This window comes from Copadichromis virginalis, linkage group LG10 (genome assembly GCF_057382275.1).
Source record: "Copadichromis virginalis isolate Kocher_CV1m ecotype Utaka linkage group LG10, C_Virginalis_male_GT1.1, whole genome shotgun sequence".
Taxonomy (NCBI): domain Eukaryota; kingdom Metazoa; phylum Chordata; class Actinopteri; order Cichliformes; family Cichlidae; genus Copadichromis; species Copadichromis virginalis.
Window position 1 is genome coordinate 15,390,718 of NC_140627.1, and position 17,826 is coordinate 15,408,543.

At 39.1% G+C, this 17,826-nt stretch overlaps 2 protein-coding genes across 2 annotated transcripts; both read right to left on the reverse strand.

Annotated features, from left to right (window-relative positions):
* Window positions 1–1,471: 1,471 nt before the first annotated feature.
* sms (spermine synthase) lies at window positions 1,472–9,650 on the reverse strand. The gene is made up of 11 exons (XM_085470150.1): window positions 9,512–9,650; window positions 8,260–8,380; window positions 5,038–5,125; window positions 4,640–4,704; window positions 4,384–4,559; window positions 4,098–4,254; window positions 3,856–3,943; window positions 3,527–3,641; window positions 3,353–3,432; window positions 3,046–3,161; window positions 1,472–2,516 (listed from the first exon to the last, which is right to left on the reverse strand). The coding sequence occupies exons 1-11, from the start codon at window positions 9,555–9,557 to the stop codon at window positions 2,486–2,488; spliced, it is 1,083 nt and encodes a 360-aa protein (XP_085326276.1). The 5' UTR covers window positions 9,558–9,650; the 3' UTR covers window positions 1,472–2,485.
* Window positions 9,651–14,595: 4,945 nt separating this feature from the next.
* Window positions 14,596–17,644, reverse strand: LOC146700094 (uncharacterized; the record flags this gene model as incomplete). Its single annotated transcript, XM_085471480.1, has 4 exons — window positions 14,596–15,618; window positions 15,709–15,883; window positions 17,093–17,126; window positions 17,361–17,644. Coding segments are annotated over 4 exons (837 nt in total), but the record flags the coding sequence as incomplete, so codon positions are not given.
* Between the last annotated feature and the right edge of the window lie 182 nt (window positions 17,645–17,826).

Here is a 17,826-nt window from a genome sequence, read left to right on the forward strand (position 1 = left end):
CAGCAGGGGAAGCATAGCTGTATTAATCATGCTGCATTTCCAGTTAGTGTCCAAGAGAGCCGTGACAATGTAAACAGCATGCACTTAAGCAGGATGTCTGGAAAAGCCATTGGAGCGTTTACCCTTGATACAAGACTTTCGATTCCTCCACTGATCGGACATTTGGTGGCACACATACTGTCTTTTACATTCAAGTGAAATTAAAGTTTTCACTGGTCTCTATTGCAGTGCTGTAAAAAGTCCAACCTTACTGCTTCCAAAGAAACTAATAGGGCAAATATCAGCCAAATGCACTTGATTAACTGGTCATCAGAAAGTTTGAGCACCTCCATTAAAGCAGAAGCTAGGTCTCTTTGCTGGTGGGGCAAAAACACTCGACTCTACAGGCGTTGGTATGTTCAGGTAATGACAGTACAGTCATACTGGTTCAGACTTTTTTCTGACTTGTTTGGAAGAGTTCCTGAGAGGAAGTGTGATCTCTAGAAAAAGAATACAGCAACACAGCTTGGGTTTGCAAAGTTGCATCTGGGGGAAAAAAACAACAACAAAAAAACCCCACAAGATATGTCCTTTGGTGCTAATACGCCGTGTTTGGTTTTCACCAGAGATGGCACCGTGTGTTATGGCCAAATACCTCATACCATTGTCAAGTACGGTGGTGGAAGGGTGATGATTTGGGCTTGTTTTGCAGCCACAGTACCGTTGAATCAACTAGGATATCCTCTGCATATGTTCAGGACAATAGAATACAGCAGAATAATGAATTGAAATCTAATCTAAGGAAGTATTCACCAACAGCAAAGATGATGGTAGAAGTAAAAGTTCCCTGGAGGGACCTCCCAGCAAATTCCTCCCAATGTCAGACCATGCAATACTCAAACTGTGAGAAACTTAAAAACAAAACGGACTCTAGCATTTAACAGGCTGAGGCCTGTAAAGACTGAACAAGTATGGCTTGTTTGGAAACATTGCTAGCAGAAAACTTTCTCCGTAAAAAGAATATAGCAGCACATGTTAGGTTTGCAAAGTTGCATTTGAATGAGTAATAAGAGTTCTGGAATAACAATTCTGTATACAGTACCAGAGTACTCTGGAGTCAAACTGATAAACGTCACTAGTTAACTACTGGGTTAAATGGTACACCAATTAAATTAAACCAGTTGGTAGTTTACCAGAGTTTTCATAACACACCACACAGCGTCACTAGTATGGCATCTGTGTAAACATGTCACAGAATGAGAAACCCAATACATTCTAAGCAAATGCAAAAGCTGCTGCAGCAGTTAGGCAGAGGTTAAAAATGTCATATTTTTTAGATTTGATTAGTTAAGCTTTAAGATTTTGGCTGACAAACTGGTACTTTAAGTTTTGGACAAATATTAGTTCTTACGAGGAAAACAGTCACGTTTCCCGTCTCTTGCATTTTTCTTAAGATAACAGTGATCAAGAGGAATGAGTCAAACACCACAGGTATGTTCCCCCCAAAAACAGTTTAATCATAGATGGTCAAAATCATCTCAAGCAGGAAAGGACAGCATTTAATGAAATAACGAATAAATAAATGTCCCACAGGGTAGATCAAATGTGCATTGTACTGTATATGCAAGCTACATTCACCGTCCTTTACGTGCACCTAATACAGTCTTAACAAAAACTTTATCAGGCAAAAACAAAAAGGTGCCGATAAAACATGACAAAACAGCACAAGCAGAGGTGGCAGTAACTTTGGAGAAATAGTTTCCCTTTTAAAACACTTTGATTTAAGCCCCTCAGTCCCGCTGGGCGTGACCACCTTAATACAACCTGAAAGAAATCACATTTGAAAGGCAGCAACAAAAATGAAGCATAAAAGTGACACTTTGGGTATGCTGCACCTGTGCACTGGCTCACGCAGAGGCACGTTCATTCAACTTCATAACTCAAGATTACAGAAAATGAGTACATATGTATGGGAAATGAGTTACTCCACATTATCAGTGTATAAAAATCAGTGTTCCAACAGCTCCTTCAGAGCACATGCAAGTGGACATTTATAAGGAGAAAAAAAAAAAACCTCAAGTAACAAACAATACAACTGACAAGTTGTAAAATTAAAAGAATGGGGATGATAAAACTGCAATTATGCCTCGAGGAGAACTGAGTCAGCTATAGAAAAAGAAAAAATATATACACATATACTCTCATAACTTAACCACACCAACTTGACTGGTTTAAGCTGGAGTGTTTTTCAGTCAGTGTTTGTTAACTGAAAACAGCAAATTAAATTACTTGTCTTAGTCAGCAGAAGCTCACCAATGTGCACAGAGGTGTGTGAACAATTCAGACTTTGGAAATATCTGAATAGTTCCTAACATTTAAAACTAAACTGAATTTTGTGTGGCCTCCAATTTTCAGGCTGCATTCGATTTGCGTACAAATGAGGGGGTACAGAAGAAATTAGGAGCCTTCACATTCCAGCTGCTGAGAATTTCAGGAGATAACTTGTTTACTTTTTCCAAGCGGTGTAAAAAACCCATCTGATAGTTGAGTTAAGGACTACACATGTACACAAAAACAAATAAATGTTAGACTGGATTGAAACTGAGCTAGATTGATGGGGAAGACCATCTTTATTCACCTGCATGTGGCTTTGGTGTGTTAGTAGACTGTTTTTCAATTAGATCAGTGGTGTTTAGAGTGCATAGTGCTGCAGTGCGTGCAAGCGGCACCTGCAGACAGACGCTTAGACTGGATTATTAAAATCAGATGGTCCTAATGTGCCTGCTAACTAAACTACACTGGCAGGATCAGGTGACCACAGCAAGCAAATATCCCAATTTTAATAATCAGTCCATATGCAAAGGTGACCTTTGACAGTGCCTGAATGTCTGGGGTTTTGTTTGGTTTTTGTTTTTTTAAAGCAGACACTTTGAATTTCTCCCTCACAGTATAAGAGCAAAACACCATTATTTAATTTCTCTAATGAAAGCAGAAATGATAACCTAGCCTTAATACTTCAATTCAGTAAACATTTTTATAAATTATGGGACTTGATAGAAAGGATACTGCTCCAGGTAGGATGGAACGCACACCACCTCTTTGCGGAAGTCCACTGGACACGAGAGCCTTCCCAGCCGTTCCTCAAACAGATTCAGTGCCTCGGTCAGATTTGCGCTGTTGCCCTGATGGCCAGCAGCAGAAAAGATTCATGAGACTCATACAGATAAATAATTAGGCCCTGACACACAGTAGAAATGATGCTTGGTCATCGCATGAAGTGTTTCAAATAAATTAATATTTAGTTCACCTGTAAAAACAGTATTGACAAAATCCCCCAATCATGAACGGTATGGTAAATTAGGAGCAGACTCACCTGTGTGAAATACTTTCCACTGGGATGCAGCACTTTTATAGATAGATCTAAAATGAGACGCAGGAACTCCCACGTAGAGTCTACAGAAACCAGACAGCATGTGACAAGTTAAACATTTCTTCACACTGCACCTGTGTGCCACCTTTCCTGATGTATGGCTATTGTTATCAATACCTTCTTCTGGCGAGGTGGATATTGGGATTGCAGTGAGGTCATTAATAACATAATCAAATGTCCTTCCTTCCTGGACATACTTCTTCAGCAAGGGAACACAGTCCTGAATTAATATCTGCAATCCATGAGACGAGGAGATTATTCAAAATGCATCTTCAATTTACCCCTGCTTCAAAACTTTTGTCCTGCCTATTGCCGCTTTAAAAAATAAATATTAACGCAAAACACATTTTGAGCAAATGTGCACACACACACAAAAAAAAAAAAAAAAAAAAAAAAAAAAAAAAAAAAAAAAAACACCCCACCACACCACACAATTCAGCACTCACTTGGTAACAGTCTCCCTTCAGGTTGTCCAGGATATCACCACAAGTCTTCCTCATGTATTTTTTGCACCCATCTATCACCTTCTGGTCAATGTAGAAGCTTTATTAAGGAACAGTCAGATGCACACACAGAATTACACTGATAATAATGCAAATCTAAGTGTGGAGATTTGGAGTGATCTAAAAAAAGTGAATGTTTGCTTTAATATGAACAAAGTCACTCAAATGAAAGCTCAGTAAAGGATATCTCCACCATGGTGATCATCTTTGGCTTTTGTTTGACCAACTCAGCAAGTATTCCTCCATCACCTCCTCCTAAAATCAGCACTTCTTTTCCAGCGTAGTTTTCTTTTCCACTGCCTGTGATGGCCTGGGTGTAGGCAGAGTCACTCTCTGCAAGGTCTGCAAGAAAAATTTGTTTTTAAAGGCAAAACAAATAATTCTTATTAGACTGACTCTACTAAGTTAAACAGTCATTTTGAAAAAACAAAATCTTGTGTGCAAGCAACATGCCATGATTTATATACTTACTAACGTCTCCATCCAGAACTAGAATATTCCCATACTGCTGTGAGTGCAAAATCTTTATGTTTTGGTATTCAGAATCCTCTTCATACACCACCTTGTCAATGTCATACTCAATTAGTCTGCCATCGGCTGTGGGCCAGTAGCGGTCAACTTTTGCTCCTCGCAAAAGAGCTGGAAGCCTTTTGGGAGGTGGGGGGGGATAAATAATACTGCACCATGAAGTACGATACATTTACAAGAACAATATAGTGATACTTACTTTTTAATCCTTGTAATATTGCCATTTAAGAGAACTTTCAGCTTATTTTCCAGTGCATTCAAAAGCTGTGGAGTAAGAATAGATGCAGCTTAAACTTTCACCAAATTTGTGAAAGGTTTCATATTGCTACACAGACAACCCTAATGCAAAACACATCGGGAGTAAACAACACCATAGTTGGTGTAATTTAACCCTCCGTGTATGCACTAGCATTTAGGGATGTGAAAGTGTTTGAATACAGGAAGCCAGTACACAGACAGTAACTGTAAGTATCTTTTGACAGGCACTAAAGATGCCTATGGTCAAAAAGGGTTGGGTTATCATTATATAGTCCCAGAGATGTTTAACCTTATTAGTTTCAATGTTGGTAAAAACAATAGCCCTGTGTATGCTCTTACATTGTCTAGCTGTGCAATGTCATCATCTTCGTAAAACTGCAAATCAACTGTGACCAGCCCCTGGGAGTGCACACGCAGGACAACAAACCTGAGAATTGATGTAGGAAAGAGAAAACGATGCAAAACAAAGTTAGAGGAACACTAAACTAAAAACAAAAAAAGCCACTCAACGTGTGCAATGCGACCTCTCAGAGGAAGCTGTGAAAAGTTCCTCTGTTGCAAAGAAGTTTGAAGGGTAATATTTTTAAACTTTGAAGAGTTAACTGAAACATTCCTGCAATGCTGTCCAACTAGAAGCATGCTCAGGATTTATCAGGAAGTCTATCAAGAAGCCATAGACATTGCTTAGAGAGTCAGACAACACACAAGTTTTAGAATTCTCCAAAGACCCACATTTGGTGAAAACACATCCTGGCTTTGGGATATTAGTACACTTATTTATTAGGAGTGCAATGATACACAAAATTCACGGTTCGATTCGATATTTTTTTGATACAAAAAAACAAAAACAAAAACTGTTTATGCCTTTTTAATTTGTCATGTATTAAAATTATAAATACATATTTTAACTCAAAAGTACAGTTTTTAAATTTAATGTCGCTGAAACAACAAAGTAATAAAAAAATAAATATATCTGATTGAGGAATCACTCATCTTTGGAAAGGAGTTTGTTACAGAGAAATGGCTCTTTCCAAAATAAAAGCTATACTGTACGCTTCTTCTGGGCTATATTCTCAGCAGCATATTAACCCTTGTATGGTGTTCTGGTCTGTGAGACCCGTTTTCAGTTTTTTCAAAAGAAATTAAACAATTAATTATTTTTTCAACCTGAAATTCATTGGCTTTGGCTTATTTTCTGTGAAGAACATAAATCCAAACTAATTTTCAATGACCTCATACTGTACCTCCCCCCACGCATTTACATTACATACAAGGTGTTTGGGTCCACTGGACCCAGGTCTAATAAAAGTGTTGAAAGTGTAGGTCCTGTGTTCCCACACTCTGTCTTCCTCCTTTCTGGTGCTGCTGATAGTGATTTCCTCCCCTCCTGCTCTCGCACAAAGTTGCAACATTGTTGAAAATTCAACTATCAACACCGTCTGCTCTGACATTCCCACACATTTTACCCTCTTTCTTGAGGGATCCAAATTTTATTTTCTCATACCCTGTCCCACCTGCAAATTAGGGGCATAATACTATAAATAAGACTTTGCCAGTGTGGTTCTTTATCCCAACTGATCAAGATGGCAAAAGATTATCTGCTGCGAGGGCCATCCAATTGATTTTGGAAGAGAGAGAGGCTTCGAACGATGATGTTGACAAAGAGGTTTCAGAATATTTAGCATTTCTGAAAATTCAGAGTCTGACAGTGACTTTGAAGAGGATGAGGTTGAGCACCATTTAGTAACAAAACGAAGACGAGTACCCCATCTGCAGCCAGCTCTAGGACCAGAACAAGCCCACCAGACAGCAAGTGAAGAAATATGGATGTCAATAACTGGTGAAATTGAATGGTCTTCTTGCCCAAGAAATGAGCCACCCTGCAGAGCTGTTACTGGGATAAGCCAGGGCCAACACGGCTGACAGTTACTCATGTGCAGGACATCAAGTCTTCATTTGAGCTTTTCATCCCAGATTCCATCCAGAAAATTATTCTGGATTGCAGTAATCTAGAAGGAAGGTGTTTTTTTGGAGAGAGGTGGAAGGAGATGGACCAAATTCATCTAAGAACCCCAAAGGCCTACTTTGGGGTTCTTATCCTTGCAGGAGTTTTCAGGTCCAAAGGGCAATCCACAGAATCCCTGTGGGATGCAGAAACCGGCAAGAACCTTTCCGTGCATCAATGACTCTGGAAAACTTCCACAAAATTTCCAGGATTATCCGTTTTGATAACCGAGACGACAGACCAGCTCGACGGCAGAGAGACAAGCTAGCTGCCATCAGGACAGTGTGGGATAAGTGGGTGCACCACCTCCCCCTGTTTTACAAACCTGGGCCTAATGTCACCATTGATGAGCAGCTGATCCCATTTAGTTGTGGAACATATTGCTTCACATGTAAATGTGTTGTGTCTTACCACTCACTCCACTTGATTATAACTGATTTATGTTTTTTATAACATTTTATAAAAAACAAACAAAAAAAAACGAGAAGCACATTAATTCATAAATGTGATCTAACAAAGGTAAAGGGAAAAAATTAACCATGTTTGCTGTTCATATGGCTTGTAATTGGGATGAAGTAAACATCTGTTTAGTAATTTAACATAAAATTGTTTGATAGTGTTAATTTGGAAAGCCAAAACTCTAGCGGGTCCACCAGACCCATGAACACTGGCTGAGTAACAAAAATATGAACACCACACAAGGGTTAAACATATCAGGTCCCCATAAGGAGAATCATGTGCTAACAAATGACTCGGGTCAAGTTTGTACCATGCGTGCTTGTTGTTTTTGTCTGCTTCCACTTGTCTTTGCATTAAGATGATGTCGGCGTAAATGTGCAGTCATATTCGTTGTGTTCCCACTAGTGCTGTCAGCGTTAATCTGAAATTACATTAACGCGGATCGCCCCGTGCATGGGGCTGGACGGCCAACACGTTAACGAGAAAACTGCGCTAACGCACTAGTTCCCACCAATGTAATTGAGCATTGGGTGGCACATCCAACATACTGTTTTACTTTTGTCCATGACGCGCTTACCTTCAGGGTCATACGTCACATGAAAACCAAAATGGTTCCAAACGCCAGGTCTGAATGAGGGTGGGGGAGGTTCAATTTGGCATGTTGCAAGGAGAGCTTAACTTCTGTCTCGCTAGCTTGCCCTGCGCTCAGTGAATCTGCGTTCGATTACTCCGCCTAGGCTGCACTGTCGAGCGCAGATCCACTGAGCGCTCAACACAGACAGCATCGTCAGAAGAAAAGTTGATAAAATAAATGTAAAAATTTTGTATTGTTCGATACATATGCGTACCGAAAGCACTGCATCGAACGGTTCAATATCGATATTAGTATTGTTGCACCTTTATTATTTATTTATACAGACACAAATCTGATTGAAGACGAGCCAACAAGTACCCTAGCCAGATTAGCTTTAAGCTATCACATCCTAATACACAAAATGTTTTGCCCAATTAGGATTTAGTAATCCAAGTTTTACTGCTAAAGAGTTATAATTAGACTGAAGGAGTCACTTTTGTTTGTGAAAAAATATTGACCTTACCTGCCATTCTTGCCCACAAAGGTAGCAAGATAACCATGCCCGTCTGTATCATGAATAGTCTCTGTCAGTTCCTGTTCATGAAATATAGACAGCAGACCAGACACTGTCGAGGCAGGGTCAACTGAAAGAAGGAGCAAATAAATCTGATGTGAACAAAATATATTAATCAAATACAGCTGCACTTCACTTTCATTATCATATACTCCATTTATTATCTGTGACAAACTTTGGTTCCTCTAAACAGACTTCTGAAACAAAGGGTTTTTAAAAAGAAGAAAAAAAAAAAAAAGCCTAATGACAGTTTGAATCGTCATAGCTTCATTCTCACACCACTATCAGTTAATAGCTATTTTACTTGTTAAGCACCTTGGCATACCCTTGGTTTTTAAGTGTGCTTTATAAATAAAGTTTATTATTATATTATTAATGGTAAAACCACAACAATGGCAGACATGCACGTCTTCCTGGATGATTTTAATTGGACTATAAATGTCTGGCAGAGCCCTCAAAGCGCACGGGTGCCAATTTACTACATGCGTTTACTGATTATCGAGTGTTAACGGGGTCACAGACTTAGGTCGACGAAAAGCGCGTGCTGCATGATTAAACAACGATTACTCACACTTGATGTTATAATTTATACTTATGAAACAGACACACCTGTATAAGTCCTATAAGTCATAAAACAAATCCGCATTATATTAATTCAAGCTGTACTTTTCGCAACTATTTGATGAGATCGCTCGGGCCCTCTGTTATTGATTACAGAGACTTGCTAACACGGCTAGGCTAATCATAGCCATGCTAGCCAAAGCTAACTGAGCTCTAATTAGAAGCTTATGCTGCACTGACAGTGATGTGACTTTGGTTTCAACCGTAGTTGCTTGCGCTGCTTTATCCACAAAGATACCTGCTAAACAGACATTTACGCTGACCTGTAAATATGTGCCACTGACATTAAATATGCATACTGATGTGACAGTTCACGAGCTAATAGTGGCCTACCAGTGTCAAGCCGTACCTGCCTACGGACAGGGGTTTGTACTGGTGGGCACAAGCAGCATAGCACTAGGGCACATGCATATAGTGCCTAAACATGGGCAATGTACCAGTGGCACTTTATAATCCTGGCAGTATTGACTATAAATTAGCAGGCCAAAACTAGCAGGCTAGCAAAGCATGCAGCCCTGATGCATAACGAAATGTAACGAAAGACCTTCCTACAGTCAGCTATGCATCACCTTCCTCCTACCTGCTGTAGAGAGGTTGAAGTCGAGAGTGTAATGTCGGACTGCCATGTCTCACTACGACCGTCATCCATGCCTGGGATAGCAGACTGCGAACCTTTATCTGCAGAGACAGGGGGCGGACCCTGTTACCGCTACAGACTGCACTTGCTAAAGTGGGCAGGGCTTCTGCGATGACCGTGAAGTCCTATTGGCTGCGGCTGACGTCAAGGTGGGGATTCACTACGTCACCATGCGTTAATCAGGACAAGTGGGAATTTTGATTTTAATATCATTCAATCAGCGACTGTTAAAAGTTTCACAGTCATTGCATTGAGCGCATGATGTTACACATCCTATAATCAAACAAATCTGCACATATCCGGTTGTTCAGTGATGACGCGACGGATCCTACTTCCGGGTCTAAAGTAGTCTGCGTTTAATATGGCTTTTGTGTTGTTAACATGTTTAATGTTATGTATTTTCTTCTATTTGATCTCAAAAAGCTCCTAAAACAGTCAGTGATCACTGTTGACCTCCCTCAGCTTTTATTACCGCTAATCATTTATTTAAGCTCAGTTTTTAAAACCTTAGGATGTAACTACAGCCCAGCCCATGCAGCAGTATATGAATGACTAACCTCGTATTGTGGATGGATTATCTCAGTTGTTCTCCTGGCTGAAGTTTGGTCCTTTTACAGCATCCTGCCATGCGATTACATTTGTTCCTGACCACCGAGAACACTCACGGTAACTTTTATCGAGTGGAAAAAAAGTTAGCTTGTTTATATTATGCTAACGTAGCTGTGTCGCTAGCGGTCACGCAGCACATCATTATATACCAGCTAGCCCAACTTCAGTAACCCTACAAACGTCACTGCTGTTTAGGTTTCTGTCTTCATTTATGCTGGAAGTGATAACAGAGCTGTACGTTTTAATTTGTTTCCAAAACCCCGCAGTCAGGACATGCTATATTGTATTTAGATAGAAGCTAGCGAGCTAACTCCCTGCTAACTTTAAATGTCATAAATTCCGTTTTCATGGATGCCTGGATGTTAAACTCAATTGTTACACCTGAGCAGAACGCTGATCATTTTATTAAAGATGAAAGACTTTAGACAGTTTTTCAACTCTCAGTAATGCCATATGATCGTTTGATATATGGACCTGCAGCGGAGTTTAGACCCAGACACGGCTAGTGACGTCAGACTGAACAACCGGATTGTTACCATCTGTCCCACTTCGTGTGTGACTGTACAGAACTTTTCTCTTTTATCATGTCCTACAACGCATAATGGAACAGTATCTTGTTTTTTAACTGACTCTAGTTTACAAAAGGGGAGTCTCAAACATGAAAGATGGACATAGTTTCCAGATCTGCAAAGTACAGCCAGCAAACCTGAATCTTTCAAACAACCAGCAAGCCCTCTGTAACAAGGCCCTGGATTACAAGGGGCCACTTTTGTACTCTTATGATTATTCTATATTTGTTTTTACTTTATTTTTTATCTTTATTTCTTTGTATGTTCTGTTCAACAATTTCGTGCATATGAAGTATAGTGACTAGTTTTAAAGATATATTTCTTTTTTGTCACTTTACACATCATAAAAACACAATACTGAGCTACAAAATACACACAGGACTCCTACCTAAAGGTATTGAATATGAAAATGTGCATGCACGCATGTTTATTCTTTCTTTACAAGTTTGTAAAGAGGGCTGATCTGAGATATTTAGACAGGGCGGGGGACGGACTGTTGCACATGAGGTGCCGTGTTACAAATTTACATTTCCATCATGAGGGCAGATATAAGTAAACAGGTGCGGGGTATTGTACTTGGAATACTTCCTCAGAATGCTGTAGGACAAGACTTTGTATTTTGTAGGCTCTAACTGGCTGCCAAGAAGACTGTCCTTGTCAGCAAAGCTGCATATGACTATTGACACATTTCTTTTAAGATAGACTCCTGTCATACTTTACAGTGCTAAACAAATTTAAAAGACCACCACAGCACTGGTAATTGCTAAAAATATATATTTATTTTTTGTTGCTGCAATTTCAATTAAGATGTTTCAAATTAACTTTTTAGTTTTAAACAAGTTTTTGACACATTTGTAAAAGATTTGTTTTCTTGTTTTTGTGACAGGCGGTCTAATAAATTTGTTAAGCACTACTTGAATGCCAAGCCTCTAAAATAATAAAATAATTTTGTTATTGTATGTTCAGAAAAAAGGATGTGAATGAAAAAGACCTCTGCCAATGCTTGTTCAGCCAGTATATGTCATTTATATTATGTTATTATATTACTTCATATTATATTACCTTTATATTACTGGTATTATACATATGTGATTACACAATGTAAATTCGCACATGCAGTACAATCCTAAGATTAAACAAGACGTCTCTTCTTTGTCACTTTACACATTACACACCTTAAAAAGGCAATATTTACTTACAAATGTACACAGCATTCAGCATTCATGAATGAGTGTGTATGTGTGTGTGTGCACGTTCACTCTTTTCTAGAGTTTGTCAAAAGGGCTAAACGAGTCCTTAGTATAACAGCCTGGGGGGAGAGACAGTTGCACATCTTGTTAGCTTTCAGGCTCCAACAATTTCTTTTTTTTTAAAAGAAAAAAGCCTTCTGGCCTTCTGGCCTCTAACTGGTTTTGCAGTGGTGATCATCAAAATGATTCCTTTATTTTTTCTGTCATGAAAATGATTTTATTGATATCATTTTCACGTTTTCTGTCTTGTTTTAGAGATTTTAGCAACCAACTTTGCTTTCTTTGCTATGTTTGTTTTTGGTGGTGGTTTTAGACATTTTATTGTTATTTATAGTGTCTATTTTGTTGTGTACTAAGTTACACAGACTGCTGTGATACTGATACTGTTTATAAGTGCCCAAACCTCTCTCTGAAGATATTTCTGTTTGTAGACGTCAAGAAACCATGGTCACGTGTGCTGCTAAATTAGTAAGCTAAACCTTAGATGTCTTTAAATGCAGGCTAATTTTCTAGCTAACCTGGCTGACTTATGACTGTATGGCTGGCTTAGAAAATTTAAAGACCTGAATCTTGATTCTTCTGTGACTTTTTAACTTTGTTAAAAAAGAAAGAAAAAAAGATTGTGGTTGCTACCAGCAACTGTAAATAATAGTTTTTATTGGTTCACAATGAAAGTACCTTTATTTTGAAATATTTGAGGGACTAGATTAGTTAATAGTTTGTTTATTCGTTTTTTTTTATCTTCTTCCAGTCTTCCCAGGTCCGCTCACAGTTGCAGGAGACTAGGTGGGCACACCAGGGGTCTCTCGTTTCTCCCCAGCAATAGATTTCAGTTTGCTGGAAACATTGCTGGGGAGGATTTTCCAGTTGCTCCATAACTTGAGCACATAGTAATCCCTCAAGCAATCTACAGCTCCAGCTGGTCATGCCTGGAAAACCTCCAAAAGAAAGTCTCCCAGATGGTATTCTAATCAGACGCCTGAGCCATCTCGTCAAACTCTTTCTGAGCAAAGGAAAAGCAGCTCTATCCTGAGCTGTGGATGTGCCAGATCCATGGACTATTTGTGAGGCTGGGTCCAACCACCAAAGCCAGGTAAAGTGTTTAAAGAATCCCTCCAGACCTAATTAGTAAAGTGGACGTTTGGAAGGTAGATTGACTGCTAAATCAATAGCCTTGCCTCCTGCTCAGCATCCTTTCTGTGACAGTTTTCAGTGACTCACTGGTCGACCTGTCCAAAGGCCTCTTAGAAGGCAGCAACTCACTCACAACCCAGAGGAAGCAGTCCACCGTTTTCCAACAGTGAACCATGGTCTCAGACTTAACACTACTTTAAGACTTAACACTCACTTTCATACTTTTATACTGTAAGCACATAGAGTAATTTCCACCAAGAAAAAAATAACCCTTAAAAAAACAGAGGCATGATATTGTTCTTAAACTGGACACTCTTCTCACCCTGGCTGTGGCCTGGGCTCATATCACAAACAGGAGCAGAGACAAGTGGAAAGTTTGTCAGACTCCAAGCACATGCTGAAAACCTGACTGACCTTGTGTGGAGAATACTCACAGATTTCACTCCACTGCAAGTAGGACAGAGGTACTGATAATGTTTAGTTACTTTTTTTTAACTTTAAAAAAACCCAACTTAGTGCATGAACAAAGAGAGAATATTAAGAACAGTGTTAATTACAAACTCTCTTGAACCTTGGCTCTATATGGGCCTATAAGGGTATCAGTGAAGTCACACACAGGCTTTTATGACTGTCTTAAGCTGCTGCTGTGCCAGGAAGGTGATTAAGACTGCATGCATTTACACAAATAGAAGGAATTTGATTTCACTTCATAAGTGACTTGATTGGTGAGCAGCCACAGTGAAAAAAAAACAGTCTGTTGTATTTAATTTAAATAAGAGAACAAGAGAAAATTCAAAGAGTGATGATGTGACCCATGCATTACAGTAGTTACCAAACAGCGTTAAAGCTATTTTTCTCAAGAAGCATAGCTACCTCAAAAATAGTCACATCACTGCAAAGCTACACTATATATAGGAAGAAGTCTAGTTTTGTTAACTAATGCTTCTTATTAAAAGCGTTTTAAACTAAAAAAGAAAATAATGGACAAAAATGTACTTTTAGTGCCTGTGTTACTTTAGTAACTATGTAATGATAAAAAGTATTAACAGTATTAACAAAAAAGAATTAATATGTGTTATTTAGCTTTCAACACAAATTACTGAAGAAACTGTATATACTTTATGTATTGCATACGTAGAATGGTTAAATTATTCTAGTTATAACTTATAAGAAGCACGTTGTGAGCAGGGACCTCACTCCTGCCTGATGTGTCACACCATCAGGTGTCCTCTGACATAGCTTTAGTTCAGGTATTACCAAACTGCCAGTCAGTGGGAGGTTTATTGTCTTTTTTCATTCCCTGCTCCTTTTTTTGTTTTAATTTCAATTTAATTTGGCTTTTATTGAGTTTGTTGGTTTCAGTTGAATGCAAAATGGATATTCTTTATTAAAAGTATTTGCAAGAAATTCAGTTTAGGTGGTTAGTAACTAACTGCACAAAGAGAACAAGTAGAACACATTTCCACACAAACCTTTTATTCATTTAAAGGAAATGAACTCAGACAGAATTACTTTGAATGTAACATAAATCCAAGGACAATTAACAGCTGAATGTTCGAAAGGAACACAGTACCTGAAAAAAGATTAAGAGGAGCTCTAGTAGTTTGTCCTTGGTCAATGTATCTATTACAGATGGATTTTAATCCAATCTGGGTTATTACATAATTTTTAAGACTCTTTCAACACTACGCACAAATGGTACTTAAGTGTATCATGCTATCAGTCTTCAATTAGTGCCCATAATATCCAGAGCCTCCATTAAACACAGAGGAACATTTAAACCAAAACAGCAAATAATATTCTTCCACAGGATGGAGTCACATGTGTTATTAAAGTTGCTGTAATTGATGTTTTTTATGATAAATGATAGTGACAAAATAACACAACAATAAAATGATGAACCTCAGTATTATTGCCTAAATGCACATCACATTTGTGTCAGTGTTGAATTCTCACTCACTGCCACTACACCCATGAGCAACAATGCTATTATTGCAGGTTTACTGACTGACATTCAGGATTATTTTATTTATCCCTTAATAAAATATCCTCACATGGTTTTGTCATTTTGACAAAATATGTGGGAACAACTTGTTCAGTACCATTAAATATATCCGTATCCACAGTCTCCAACAAGCAGATTATTAGAAAGTAAATCCACCACAATCAAAAGCGTCAAAATCAGAGTCTGCCACTTCAAAGTCAAAGCTGTTAAAGTGGGCGGAGTCGAGTGCAGGAGTGCCAGTGTGGTACCCTCCTGCTGGTCCCATGCTGGAGAAATCTGTGCAGAGTGGCAGATCCGGGGCTTTGGCTTCCAGATTAGAAGATGAGCATGTGCCTAAATAACCCATGGCAGAGGAAGCAGCAGCCCCTCCCATCAGCAGATAAACTGCCTTCATTGCTTGGGCATTATTGATAGTGCCGTGACGCAAACAGCCTGCTGAATATGCACCTCCTTTATGATACTTAGTACGGGAAGAATTCCTGCCTGTTGAAATGAACAGTTTGAAAAACATGTTTTAATAAACTATCTATGCAATATTTTTTACATGAAAATAGAAGAAACACCAGTGCTCACCTTTCTCCTTCGGGGAAGCGCCAGTCATTGGCCCAGGGGAGGATGACTCTGTGTCGCTGACAGGTGGAGTTGGTGGATCTTTATCCAGGATTTGTTCAGGCACAAGATCTCGGAGAGTAATACGTGGTTGTGGCATCTGATGTCGCTTGCAAGGACTGAGAGGTGATGAGAGACTCTGTGGAAAAGAAAATGGAGATGCTGTTAAAGAAAAATAATGTTCCCAACACAATGTCTGCCAGGAATTCAAAGAAATGAATTAATCGACTGATTAAAACACTAAAAAAAATCTAAGGATTAAAAGATTATCTGAAAGCGCAGAGCACATTCTTTATGTAAATCAATCAATCTAATTTCCAAAGAGTCCATAGTGTAGTGTATAGTCTGTGTGTGTACAGAAAATATGATTTTGCATGCTAATAGTGATTTCTCTGAAAATATATTCACACTTTTTCTTTTTCGCCCCACTGACTCTGGTGATTCACAGCCTTCTTTCTAACACCACTACAAGGTCTACATCAGGGGTGGGCAATCTCAGTCCACGAGGGCCGGTGTCCCTGCAGGTTTTAGATCTCACCTTGGGTCAACACACCTGAATCACATGATTAGTTCGTTACCAGGCCTCTGGAGAACTTCAGGACATGTTGAGGAGCTAATTTAGCCATTTAAATCAGCTGTGTTGGTTCGAGGACACATCTAAAGCCTGCAGGGACACCGGCCCTCGTGGACTGAGATTGCCCACCCGTGGTCTACATTCATTGTTTTATGTGAAACATCTCTTTGATACATACATTTAATGAATAGCAATGACATACACCAGGCAGAAACATTTAAACTACATGTCTATTGTGTAGGTCTCCCTTTTAATTTTAAAAGCTTTGACCGTTGTGACATGGACTGCCTGCACAGGTGCCCTAGCAGGCGCTTTCAGTACGTATCTCTAAGCTCTAGTTTTTTCAGCACTTGCAGATACATACTTGACTTCAGGAATCCCGATTTGGGGGATTTTAAGGACAAGTCAGCACATTGAACTCTTTTTCAAGTTTCTCATCATTTTTTTCAGTGTGGCTAAGGAAATCCTGCAGCATCCAGGAGTGTAAATAGTCTGCAAGAAGGTTTGATAGGTGGTATGCACCAAAGTAGATGGGGTCACCATGGCTACTCTGACCAATCTGCCATACAAAGCATGGTGTGATGCCCCATGTTCTTTGACATGGGGCATCACATCATTTTTCTTTCATTAATGTGATCAAGTTCATCTATTTTGCTTGATAACAAATTACAATTATTAATAATGATGGTAAACATAGATGGTGAACATAGTAAACATTATTGTAAATAATTATTACACATAATTATAAATAATATAAATATGTTATTAACTTACCTTTTTCACTTTTTTCAGCACGTTCACCCACTGGCTGAAAGTGAAAAAAGCGATTGTTATTACCTTTATGCAAATTCATGTACAACAATGGAATACCTGGAAATTTTGGAATGTGTAGCTAATGTGTCTTTCACCTGACATATATGTTTCAAAATAGTCAAAAAGGCATATTCCCCAAACCACTCAAACTTTGTTATATTAAACTTAAATGTGTGCAGCATTAATCTAAAACAAGGCCCAAGAGTTAGCAGAGAAAGCCCCACAACACCTGCACTCTGCAGAGGTTTCCGCCAGCAGCAGCAGATACTTATTCTGGGGCAGGATCAGAGCAAAGCAGCAATCTCTGCCCCCGCCAGAGGGTAATTTAGGTAGGTCCAAGATCTCCTTGCCTTCCACAATCGCCTCACAACTGTTTTGCAAGAGTACCAGCTGGCTGGGAGGGGATGATGCATCATGGCACACTAGGAGACTGCCTTCAGCAGTTATAAGGAGAAATCTTTTCTTCCACTGTTTGAAAATAAATCCACCTGAACCAGAAATGCAGAGAAAAAGTCAACAGTCATTGTGTAGAAAATGCTTGTTGACAAAATGACAATGTGATAAACAATTCCAATCAGAACCACAAAACCCCCAGAGGATACTGAGAGTGATCAAGATAGCAGAGGGAACATTGTACACGTGGATTAAAGAATGAACACTGTGTCATTCCATCATCCCAGCAGATTAAAGGCAGT